At 43.4% G+C, this 13,570-nt stretch overlaps 1 protein-coding gene across 1 annotated transcript in view; it reads right to left on the reverse strand.

Annotated features, from left to right (window-relative positions):
• Window positions 1–265: 265 nt before the first annotated feature.
• PELI1 (pellino E3 ubiquitin protein ligase 1) overlaps window positions 266–13,570 on the reverse strand; it is a 52,515-nt gene continuing 39,210 nt past the window's right edge. The window contains exons 2-7 of the mRNA XM_075339255.1: window positions 10,552–10,686; window positions 8,690–8,819; window positions 6,914–7,015; window positions 6,507–6,704; window positions 5,593–5,781; window positions 266–3,608 (exon numbers count right to left, since the gene is read on the reverse strand). Coding sequence (XP_075195370.1) covers window positions 3,042–3,608; window positions 5,593–5,781; window positions 6,507–6,704; window positions 6,914–7,015; window positions 8,690–8,819; window positions 10,552–10,622 — 1,257 coding nt within the window. The 5' untranslated portion in view covers window positions 10,623–10,686 and the 3' untranslated portion in view covers window positions 266–3,041. The remainder of the gene's footprint in view (window positions 3,609–5,592; window positions 5,782–6,506; window positions 6,705–6,913; window positions 7,016–8,689; window positions 8,820–10,551; window positions 10,687–13,570) is intronic.

Below are 13,570 nucleotides of genomic sequence, written 5' to 3' on the forward strand. Positions count from 1 at the left end.
ACAAAAAACAGCAATGAATAGCAACACATGAAAAAAGAAAAACAAAATAAAAATGCAAATGATAACATGGGCCACAGTCTCTGAAGGCCAGCACGGGGCTCGGATCCACAGGAGTATCACCCCATCCACAACCAACCATCGTGTCATGGGAACAGGGACAAATATGAAGAAAATGTCACTTTCATCTCCTCTTATTGAAAAACTAACCTTTTTTTTTTATACCTCTCCATTGGGTCATATGGGGGGGGGGGGGGGGGGGGCTCTTATTTTTCCAATCGGCAGCCAAAATGTTGGGTCTTCAATCTAGGATTATGCGGCAGATTTGAAGCTCTGCTCAGCTCCATAAGTCACTGATATATTAAAGGTTTGTCCTAAAAAAAATAAATAAAAATCACGTATCCAAAGAAGCTCTGGTATAACAGAGGACTCAATGTTCAGAATCCTCATCTCTACGCCAGATCCTCTTAAGGCGGCGTCACACGCTACGATTTATCTGACGATATGTCAGCAGGGTCACGGTTTCAGTGACGCACTTCCGTCATCGTTAGCGACGTTGTTGCGTGACACCTACGTGCGACGCCGAACTATCGCAAATAGGTTGAAAATGGTCATTCATTTTTAAAATATTGTTTGTTGTTTGGAACGCAGCAGACATATTCGTACGTTTGACACCCTGCCAACGACGAACATCAAAACGACCGCCTTGGTCAAACAATATATCGCTGAACGATGTTGCGTCGTTTTTGAGATAGTTACGTGTGAACGCTAATAAACGACCTATGTGCGATCTCGGCAAATCGTAATTACAATCTGGGCGTGTCACATAGCTACTGAGATCGTCAGATAAATCGTAGAGTGTAAAGCGGCCTTTACTGTCGGGGGCTGCCCAGTTTGCCGCCAATTGCTGGGGTATTAGAGGGCATGCTTATTCTCGAGGTGACCCTTCAAAAACGCAAAAAGATTGCCCAAAATGGAGAACACCTTTAAGAAATAAATCCGCACAGAATATTAAACCAATTGAAATAAGAATGGTATTTGGGGGCTGGGTATTAGATTAAAAATTCAATACACTAAGAATGGCTATGCTGATCAAACATACTCAATCACTTGCTAGTGGATTGATAGGCTACATTCCCAAAAATAACACAAAATGGCTGTCTTCCCATCATGTAAATGTTGAGCACAAGCTGCCCATAATCATAAGAGCATATATAACCAGAGATCTCCTTCCCTACGGATACGCATATTCGGCTCAGCCAAAAATGTCTGTCCATTCATATGGAGGGTGTTTAGGATAACCCATTCATTCTACCAACGATAGAGGAGCCCAGTAAGGACCTTGCAGCCCCTCATGTCCCCATGGTTGGCCTGCCTATAAGAGGAGCCCGGTAAGGACCTGGCAGGCTCCCACGTCCCCATGGTTGACCTGCTCAAGAGAAGCCCAGTAAGGACCAGGCAGCCCCCACATGTCCCCATGGTTGACCTGCCTATAAGAGGAGCCCAGTAAGGACCAGGCAGCCCCCACATGTCCCCATGGTTGACCTGCCTATAAGAGGAGCCCAGTAAGGACCAGGCAGCCCCCACATGTCCCCATGGTTGACATGCCTATAAGAGGAGCCCAGTAAGGACCAGGCAGCCTCCACATGTCCCCATGGTTGACCTGCCTATAAAAGAGGAGCCCAGTAAGGACCAGGCAGCCTCCACATGTCCCCATGGTTGACATGCCTATACTTCTTAAAGTATGTTGATGCTTAAGACACTTGTCTTGATGACATTTCAAACTCTGGCTCTGCAAAAACTTCAGAATACCAAAACTGCGCCACAAAACCAAAACTTAACACCCACCTACTCTATTAGATTGTGAAAATTTTGTAGCAATCCATGTAGTTTTTTTTCCTGAGTGTGCGGGAGGAAGGGGGGGGAACAAAACAAAAACCCTACATTGGCAAATTAAAAAACAATTTTCATCTGTCCATTTTTTCAAGATCACGAATGCTTCACCATTAAAAGGCTTAATTTTTTTTCCACCTCTCCAACCAAGATCAAGATGATTTTAAGCGAACACTATGCCAAAAATCATCAAACCATTCACAAGAAAAAAAAAATAAAAAATTCTACAGTACAATCTGCTGCTGCAACACGGAAATCATAGGATTTAATCGCAAGAGGATGTAGGCTCTGGGAAATATATTTAAAAAAAAAAGTAGAAAAAAAAAAAAATATAGGAATCATAAGTTCCCCACGAAGATCTGCATGTACAATGGTGCAAAGGTTCTCACTTGCCCAAAAGAAAAAAATCCCAACATGGCTCAAAAAAGGACACACTTAATGTCACAAGTACTTCAGGAATAAAATCTGAATAAACGTTACTAACGATAAATAAAACCCTGAAATGTTGCAAACGTCTGCACACCGACTAGTATCTGATAAGACTAAACACGGAGGACATCAATGAGCTGCGTATTTACAGATCCCTCAGACTCCTCAATGATTCAATAGTGAGATGTGCCCGTCCCGTCCCGTCCCGCAACACAGAAAGGAAAGGAAATAACCAATCTTTGTCCTGCCGTGATGACTTGTCCCTGGGGTACTTTGCGCATCCAAAGTACATGGGGGTCAATATTTAGGACGATTCGAGCGAGTCGCTGGGAATTTTTCCGTACTAAAAGTTAAATACAAAAATTGTCCTATGCTATATCTTACAATGCGTGTTGAACTGTAAACTAATGTAGTTTGAGCTGACGGTATTCTCCCCAGTTTCCACAAAATAATTTAATACTGAGGTGGGTCATTCAGAAAGAGTAATGAAGGCAATTAAATCAGATCTGCATAATCCCGTTTTGTTGAAATGTCTGGTTGCACAGAGACGTTTTTCCATTTCCTCCCGCGGTTCTCCATGCCTCTGTATAGTTTCCTTCCTTTCCGATAAAAACTTGCCGAGGGGTCCTGGTAACTCTGAAAAGTCCGCCGAAAAGCGAACTAAACCCATCTTAGCTTATGTGATCAGTGCAAGCCCTGACAAAAAGGAAACAGAAAGCCACCTAGTCCAGAGGTCCTTGGAAAATAAGTCTGATGTAACCTTGTTCCCCTGAAAGTTGGTGTGCACAGAATGGACACGCCGCGTGGAAAGTGTGAGTACCATGAGGAAGAGGAATCTGGGACCAGTAGGAAGTTGTTTTTTCTGAGCACACGTGTCCACAGGGGCTGAAGGCATGAGTTGGAGGTCCGGCGTCCACATAAAATCCAGCTTCACATCCCAGCCATAGAGGAACATATGGTCCCACAGAACGACACATCGGACATTCCCGGTCTTTCCCGTCCCGTTCCTCTTTGTTCCCCCAGTTGTGGTAGCCATGCACGTGTCCACAGTTTAGATAGACCCAAGGCTGTTTCTCATCAACAACGTCCTTTCTTTTCATGCTGGGGAAAGCTAGGGTGTTAAACCCCACCGGACACTGAGGTCTCGCGGCATTTATTTCCTGTCTCAGGGCTTCCAAGTGTTTCACAGTTGGAGTTCTCGAAAGGCCTTCGGCCGTGCGCCATAACAAGGTGGCTCCACATAAATCGATCAGGGACCCATCCTGAAGTTCGTTGCTTTCATTTTCCACCTGCAAAATATTAAGGATTCTGGTTATTCAGAGGGGAAAACACACACATCCATACACACACACACGCGGTTTTTTTTATTAGTCTGCAATGCTACTGCCGAATGTCCTTTTCAGCTAGATGCCAGACACCATTCTACAAGAAGTACAGTCTGGTTTATTAGCACCCACACATTTAACCCACTGGGTATTGTAAAATGATTCTTATGTAACGGTCTTCTAATTGATGACAGAAATGGACAGTAAGTGTCCTCTGGGCTGGGATCACACAATGTCAGGCCGCAGTAATTGCCATGTGTGAATTGCTCTTGAAGGCAGCAGAATGAGAGCTGGTGTAGTTTGGCTGGCGGGAATTCCCAGGAATTTCTGGTCCGAGCTTAGCAGAGCATCACGCTATGTATACACGGGGCCCTGCTCAATAACAGCGTGATTATCTTGGTATGTATCTGATAAAACAGTGAGATTTCATACTGGCGTTTCTAAACCTAGGCCTTTCCCAAAGACCGTGAATCATACAAGTCATAGTGCACCTGTCAGACAAGTGCTGTAAGTGTATGATGTGGCAAACACAGCTCTTTCCTGTCTGGCACAATCAGAAGCCGAGTACATGGAGGGGTCACCCAGTATAAACACACAACTCAGTAGGCAAGAAATGCTGTAGCGCAGTAAATTAATGATTCTGCACCAACATCAACTGATGGACCCAGAGGTGTATAGAATGGATGTACTGGGGGCGATACACTCAGGCCCTAGTAAAAGGTGACCAAAGGCCACCCCTCCTGACTCTCAAACTGGTAACTGCTCAGCAAAGGGTTAATTCAGCTATAGGACACTTCTTGCACTGCTCAATCCTTCTCTCCTCTGACATATGATGCCAGGAGTCCCATAGTTAGATGACTGACCAGGCACATCAAAGTAGGAAGGTTCAGATAGCATAATGCGTATGGGGACTTTAAAGGGTTATTCTGAAAAAATTAAAATCACCTATCCATGGGATAGGTGGTAACTGCCATATTGCTGGAGTTTAATTACAGAGAAACCCAGAATCCCAAAAACAGGGCTCTGGAAACAGGCTATGCAGTCCTATCTTGAACAGAGGTGCACACGTGCAGCCTGAACTGTTTTCATTTTCTATGGGGCTGCCGAGCATTGTGCTTGGATACTTAGCGCAGCCCCCACACACTGCCAGCGCAGCCCCCCACACACTGCCAGCGCAGCCCCCCACACACTGCCAGCGCAGCCCCCCACACACTGCCAGCGCAGCCCCCACAGACACATTTGCACTCAATTCAGTACAGGCTGCAGAGCCCCCATCCACACCTCAGGATCGTTGAGGGTCCCAGTGGTCAGAGTTTGAAATTTGCACCTATTCTATGGTTAGGGAGTAATTTCAATTTTGGGAATAAACCCTTTCAGGCACTTCTATCACATATGACACTACTATAATAAATGCTAGCCAGGGTGGTCTAGTACAGATTATGCATTGGGTCCAGACAAGTTAAACCCCTGGAAGCAAAAGACAAGACACAAATGCATTTGGGAGGGATTTCTAGGCCTATGGTGCACTAAAATTCTACATGTACAATACACGCGACACATCTGGCCTGTGCCATGCTTGCCTAATGTCTAATCAAAAGCAGCAGCCTAGTGGTTAATAGAAATGACATCAAATGCCAGGCCTTTTGCAACTCAATCTGTCAAAGAACAGCCCAGTTATATAAAGGAAAACATGTTACGATGAATCATCATCCAGTATTCCCATATTTTCAAAGAGGAACAGCGTGTTCTGAGCTTGACAAGATGAAATTCGCTTGAAAAGTGCTATAAATATATTCATGGCATGAGAAAATAGACTTTTTTTTTATTCCTTCAAGAAATCCGATCAAGTAAACATTTGTACATTTTACAGGAGTATTTGCCGGCCTACCGGGAGACCGCTCAAGTGCCTACCGGGAGACCGCTCAAGTGCCTACCGGGCTGCACATACCATTTTTCCTCTCTGTTGGGCAGAGCGGGTTTCTCTCAAACTAAACACATTGCCGCACACTGATATCTCTCTCCAGACACCCGGCTTCGAATCCTCGGTGAAACCATGGCGTGGATGCATAACAAGGACACCATTTGTTGTTAACCCATCCATCTGTCCATCTACAGTCTTCCACTTGGCAGCTTTCTCCTATTAAAAGGGGAGGAAAGCCAAAAACAAATCAAGCATTCTTCAATAATAAAAATAAGGAAAAAAAAAAAAAATGACCGTATTTTTCGGTTTATAAAACACTCCAGATTATAAGACGCACCCCAAATTTAGATAAAAAGGAAAAAAAAAAAAAATGTGGTCCATCTTACAATCAGGTGGTCTCTTACCGGGGGAAGGGGATGGCAGTGGACCGGGGTCACAGGAGGCAAGGGCGGTGGTGAAGCCGCACGATGCTGCGAGTGTTCCAGAAGCTGTGAGGTAGGTAATTTTCAGAAACGGTCGGTGGTGTGGGCTTCAAAGAAATAGCGCTCGTAGTCGTCGCATGCGCAGATTGCGCTATCTGCTCAATGACAAGTAGAGATCCCATCTGCGCATGTGCCACGGCACCTCCAGGCACCATTTTCTTTAAATCCACCCCTGTGAGATCAATGGGCCGGAGGCAGTGCATGCGCAGATGAGGTCTTGAGCCGAGAGCTCCATCCGCGCACGCGCCACCTCCGGGTGATATTTGAACCCTGCACCGCCAACATTTTCAGGATGCAGTGGCCCCAGCACAGCGCGCCACTTGCGACCCCTCTCCACCACCTCCCGGTAAGGTGCATTTGGTTTTTAAGACGCACACCTCATTTGCCTCCCTATTTTTGGGGAGCAAAAGTGCATCTTATAATCTGAGATACGGTAAATCTTTTCAGTTTTATCTTTACCCCAAGAAAAATATTCTTTGATGAGTCGAAGCCTGCGGCGTATATTCTTGCAGTGAAGGGGGGGTTTCTTTCGCATATTATTCTGCATGCAAATCTGGAGATGGTGCTTTGAACGGACTGCGTATCAGTGTTACTCTGACTTCCAGGAACTGTGTCGGTTACCACAAAATCAATAGGGCTCTCTGTCGACCTTCCAATCTAGAAATACATTACAGCAGAGAAAAATAAAAGAAAAAATAAATCCAAACAATATATTTGACATCTGTATAGAGATTAATATAACTAAAATTGGACTTTTCAACAAAAAAAAAAAAAAAAAAAGGACTGGCAATGGGATCCTCTATACAGAAAACTAAATGCCGGGGGACTATAAGTAATGGCAGCCATTGCATTCACCAAACACTTACCTGAAACATGTCGGTGTTGATGTCATGTGTGTACTCCACCACCACCGTTTGTGCCCGGGACAAGGTGTAAGATATGCTGTGCTGGTCCTTGTTACTTATTGCCTAAAAGATACAAGTATCACATATTATACATTTATATAGATAAATACATACCGTATATAGGAAACTGAAGACCTGACAAGCCAACAAACTGCAGTAACCCTCGTTCCACTAAATCGCTGCATGACCACATCTACCCTCACCTACTGTATCCTCACCCATTCCCTGGGGACTGATCCCTCGTGGGCAGGGTCTGTATCAGTCTGTGCCTTGTATTGCTCATGGGTGTTGTACTTGCTTTTATGCTTTTATGATGTATGCCCCTTTTCACATGGAAATGCCATGGAATAGATTATTATTTATTACACATCATCTGGGGCAAATAATCCTTCTGCTTCCATCACCAATCACCTAAATACCCAAGTCAAGGCCGAAAGAATCCCACCATCACCCAGCACCTAGAGTCAAACCTTTCCACGCCCAGCAGCAGGGGTTCCCGCCAGTCACCTCCACTTACTATGCACCCGACTTTCTCCATTGCCAATACTGTATTTACCAATTAAGAATATATAGATGGTAACTATCTAGATCTGAATTTTCAGGCTTAAAAGCAAATAAGACTGTAAAGCACCAATGTCTTAAAACGTTGAAGGACCAGTTCTCTAGCAGTATGACTCCGTTACACAAACATTTATAGTCTTAAAGGGGTTCCCCAAATAATACAGAGGATAGGGGACAACTTCCCGATTACTGGGACTGCTGTGACCCCCACCAATTTCAGGAAACAGGGGTTCCTCTGAATGGAGTGGTGGCTGATCATGGGCACCTCGATGCTTCTCTATGGGACAACAAGAGAAAGCAGAGTGCAGTGTTTGGCAAGACTTGGACAATCCTATTATGAATGGAGTGAAGGTGCACATGACCGACCACAGTTCAAGTCACATGGAGCCTCAGTGCTTGAGATCGTTGGGGAGGGGGAAGGGAGGGGGGAGTGGGAAGGGGGGGGGGGGGGGGCGGGAGGTCACAGCGGTCAGACCCCCCAGCAATCAGAATGTTATCCCTCATCATATTGAAAAGGGTTAACCTCTAAACTGGGTACAATCCCTTTCAGCTGGCCATAAACGGGACATAGCCGTCAGCCATGAATGAAAACTTGGCTCAACCAAGTATTTATGTATTTACAATGAGGAGATAGAGGAAAGAGCCATTACTAGACTCCTATGAATGGCTAATATTCCTTGAAAGCTAGAATTAGACATTAAAATCCCAATAGTCCGATCCTTTGCTCCTGACGGACGACCCTTCTACACGCAGATGGGCGGTCGGATGGTCCCGTGACACTGGCAGGCTCTTCTTACTTATTTTAGGTGTATGGCGGCTTTTAAAAGGCTTAGGAGGCTGCACGGACACGTAGATAGCAGTGCATATAGCCAGGAGGCCTCCAGGATATGTACCTGTGATGTGACCGGACAGTGGAGGGTTCAGATGCTGCCAGACATCTCCACTGATCCTTCTGAACAATACAGATTAGTCTATGTAAATCCATCATCACTAATTATTGCTACCCGACCAGTGCTGTAATGTCAGCACCAATACATGTCACTAGATATCACAATGCGTGCAGCATACAACCAGCAATAAGAGGCTGAGCTGGGAGAGCGGCTATAGAAATGCATTAAAGGACACCGCAGGCCAGTGCAACAGGATCCTCCGAATCCAGGAAAGAAGAGCGCTCACCTTTGCTGCCTGCGGCGTGCAGGCAATGTGGACAGTACTTGGCTTCACCCCATTTGCTTTCAGTCTTTTGAGTAAAGCAAACCTGCTTTTCCTTCTCCCTCTGTCTCCATTTGGTAGAGAGCCATTGTACCTACAGAAAGTCAAGAAACCCCCAGAGGATACGTTATACAATGAGGCACATTGATACTTCTATATAGCGTCTTCTGAAAGAGTTTGTCACTGTCAAAATGGATTATAAAACAATCTACACAGTGATATTAGGGACTTTGACCCTATGAAATTCTTACAGGATCTGTACCCGTTACTGATACAGAGCTGGAGAACATAACTTCATTAAAATCCAAGCATTGTTATTCTCCTCCCTGCACGGTATCAGCAGACAGGAGTCAGGGAGAAGACCCACGGGCAGTGTCAGTGTGCAAACACGCAGGCTAACTTCAGGCAGTGCTCACTCTGGGAAGCAAGTGCTGTCTATCAGTGGGAAAAGCTCTTAAAAGGAACCTGTCACCAGTTTGTTGCCCTATAAGCTGCAGCCACCACCAGTGGTCTCTTATATACAGCATTCTAACATGCTGTATATAAGAGCCCAGGCCGCTGTGTAGAACATAAAAATCACTTTATAATACTCACCTAAACCGGTAGCTGCAGTGTGTGGCTCAGATGGGAGTCTTCGTCCTCCAGTGTCGGAGACTCCTCTTTCGGCCATCTTCCTCCTTCTGAAGCCTGTGTGCATGACGCATCCAAAGTCACACACACTCGCTGGTCCTGCGCAGGCGCACTACAATACTTTGATCTGCGCTGCTCAGGACCTGAATGCTGGCGAATGTGTATGACGACGGACGCGTCATGCACCATAGCTTCAGAAGGACGACAGAGGCGGCGACAAAGATGGCCGAAAGAGGCGGCACCGGCGGACGAGAACCCCCATTTGACCCACATCCACTGCTGCGACTGGTTTAGGTGAGTATTATATAGTGTTTTTTTATGTTATACCCAGCATGTTAGAATACTGTATATAAGAGCCCAGGGGTGGTGACCGTAGCTTATGGGGCAAAAAACTGGTGACAGGTTCCCTTTAAAGTGCAAAATAAAGGGGTGCAGAGGTGCACCAAGCTTGTGGCTACAGTATTGGTGCACTGAAGCCCCTCATCAAATATAATATAATTATAATATACACACACACACACACATATACATACATACACATATATTTATTTAATTTATTTATTTATTTTATATATATATATATATACACATATACACACACACACACACACACATACATATACATACATATATATATATATACATACATATACATACATACACACACACATACATACATATATACACATACACATACATACATACATACATATATTATATATATACATACATATATACACACATACATACATACATACATACATATATACACACATACATACATACATATATACACACATACATACATACATACATACATACATACACACACACACACACATACATATATATACACACATATACATACATACACACACACACATCTATATATATCTATACCTCTATCTTTATCTATATCTATATTCTAAGGCAATCTACCAGTAATATATACAGCACTAGTATGATATTTATATGTGCCAAGTCCCCGATATGAAGGTATGGGTCATTTAAAATTCATTTGGTAGCAGACGGATACCTGGTGGACGTGGCGTTTTAGCCAGAGAAGAAAGATAACATGCCCCTTTTTCTGGGGATTGGTGCGGGTCCCAAATATCAGACGCACACTGATCTAATAGTTTGCCCATATCTGTATACAATATACAGTATCACATACAAAAGGTAATAAGGCAACTCACCCCAGTACAATGAGCTCCCCATACTTCACAGGTGCTTTAGCGGGGTGGTTTTCTTGATCAGGAGAAAACATGAGTGGCTGTTACTTATACTCCAGTATTATCAAGAGTTTTGGTGCACTTTTTTCATTATTTAGTCTGCAAGGAAATAAACAAAAAAGTAAAAATCATTACTATTGAACACTCCCCTCACCCCTCCAATTGTTGCATGTGAAATGCAAAGTGTCCAAATACAAACATATGGAACATTTGACATTTTTGTCTTTGCAATGACCAAAGGAAATGTGTCATCAGAGAATGACGTTAGTTATTTTTTTCCCTTTTGAATAGTTTACACACATGCATTTATTTTTTTATTAATTTTCACTATTTATTTTACGATTTTCACACTGGTGACGAAGTGTAATAATCAACCCCCACTTGCATTTAGGCAGACAGAATTTAGCAGCCACAGACCGTTTGAGACCTTGCAGAAATGTAGTGAAGTATGTAATCAGCTAGGCCAAGATCACTGAAGAGAGGGGGAGGAGGCGAGCTGTGATTATCACTTATAATTGTTGATTCTGTATTTTCCACTACAGATACAGGTGTCAATCTTTCATTGTAATTTGTATATTATGATTATTGATAATGAGACTACTGAAAAGTCATCTGTGCAGAAAAAAAAGTGATAATTATCCCTAGTGACAAAAGTTTTTTTTTTTAAAAAAAAAAAAAAAAACAACTTATAAATTGCACTTAATTAAAATAGAACATAAATCTAAACAGGTCATTTTCTCATCACACATTCCCTTTAAAGGGAATCTGTCACGTATTTTTTGCCACCTAATCTGAGAGCAGCATAATGTAGGGGCAGAGATCCTGATTCCAGCGATGTGTCACTTACTGGGCTGCTTATCGCAGTTTTGATAAAAATCACTATTTAATCAGCTGTAGATCATCATTACAGGACTACTTGGCGTGCTGCAGGTAGTCCAGCATATTCATGAGCTCTATATAACTGCTAAACCTGCAGCAGAGAAAACAGGGATTTTCTTAAAACTACAGCAAATAGCTCCGTAAGTGACATCGCTAGAATCAGGGTCTCTGTCTCTACATTATGCTGCCCTCAGATGGGCAGGAAAAACTGGGTGACAAATTCCCTTTAAGCCTAATCACTCCGTCCTTATGTGTGCCACATAACGGTAATAAAATAGGTGCTAAGATATATAAAAGTTTGAAAAACAAAAAAGGAGGGAACAACAATAATGATTCGGGACCAACTAAGGGCCAGACCAGGTTGCATATCACACTGTTTCTCAGGCATAGAGAATGACATGCAGAAATGCATTATACGCAGCGCTTATATAAATGGTGATTGCACACAGGGGGATTTGTGGGTTATGGTTACTGTGCCTTTAAATAAAGGTACAGAACCAATATAATTCATCATGCATTTAACTGTTTGATTAAATCCAAAGCATATGAAGTGAAATGATGGCCGGCTCTGATGTGCAGCCCGAGTGAGAGGCTTCTCATAGTAATGAAATATGAATTACAATAAAATTACATTTTGGATAGTGTCGGATCTTAAATTAGTAACAGAGACAGAAAAGGGCCAATGTGCCATCTCTAATCTCAGCAGACATCCTCCCGACACTAGTCCTGCACCCCAGATTTCTAACGAAAGATGTGGAAAAGTCAGACATTGCAGATCACATCCAGTCAAAAGGAAAACAGATGCAAGAGGATGAACAACCCAAAGCACAATGTGTACAGGACAGATCTCACTTGCCACGTGGACTGTTATGTTCTCCAGCACTAAAGACCTTATCACATATGTGAGGGAGGGTCTCATCTCAAAATATTTAATATTTTAGAACAGGGGGAATTCTGGCATTACCCAAATGGAAAGCTCTCACCAAACATTGTGCAATCACAGTGCCAGGAACATTCCTCATCACATATACATTACACACATTGTATGAGCACGTATTACACACACACACACACACACTTACTACTAATCTCACACCAATGGGAGAATCAGAGCAGAAAGTGGTCGTTCAGGACCATAGATGGTCAGAATGTGGAGAAGAGGCACCTTACAGGCAGAGTCACCAGGGAGGCACTGCTATGGACAAAAGTATTGGGACACACATCAATCATTGAATTTCTCATTTATAAACAATGGTGACAGAATGGCTTGTTCCAAAAGGTTCACTGATAACATTGCCGCCCTGTAATAGCTGCGGAGGAGCAGAGGGCATAAAAGCCGCTGACTCCACTCCGGCAGGGTCCAAACATCATTTTCCATTAACATCAGCATAAAAACTGCCCATGCCTGGAGCCTTTTGTTTTAATAAGAGTTTTAAAAGCACCACTTCACCATTTTTTTTATTTTCCCCTCTGGAGTGGTGCTTTAATACAGTGGTGCTTTTAACCTACAGTCCGCTCCCATCGGCAGCTCCACTGTTTCATGGAGCACACAACTCAATATAAGTCTATGAGAGCCACGTTCTTGCTGTCATACACTTGTATTGAGCACTTGTGACGTAACTTCTGATTTCTGACCGGTCAGATAGTCACAAGATGGCGCCGCAGGACCGGAGCGATGCCGATAAAATGGAAAAGGCCGGAGGAGTAGGTGCAGGCACCTTAGGTTAAAAAGCACCACTCTAGTGCTGAAAAAAACAAAAATAAAAACAAACGCTGGAGTGGTGCTTTAAATAAGTTGCTTCTCTCTGTTTAGTATTTTTTTTTTTTTTTATAGGAGTTTCAATTGCTGAGAAGCTACACGTAAGCCTTAGATCACCAAGTACAATGGCATGCATCGGGTTGAGTGGTGTAAAGCCGCTACTACTGAATTGTGGAGTGGGGAAACAATTTAACTGTACAAAGTCTTGATCTTAGACCCATCAAAAAAAATAAAAAATAAATAAATAAAATTAGAGATGAGCTAGAACAGAGATTGTGCGCCTGGCCTCCAGTGTCTGACTTCATAAATGCTCTTCCGGATGAATGAGCAAAAACTCACCGCCAA

The sequence above is a fragment of the Anomaloglossus baeobatrachus genome, chromosome 3, assembly GCF_048569485.1.
Source record: "Anomaloglossus baeobatrachus isolate aAnoBae1 chromosome 3, aAnoBae1.hap1, whole genome shotgun sequence".
Classification (NCBI taxonomy): domain Eukaryota; kingdom Metazoa; phylum Chordata; class Amphibia; order Anura; family Aromobatidae; genus Anomaloglossus; species Anomaloglossus baeobatrachus.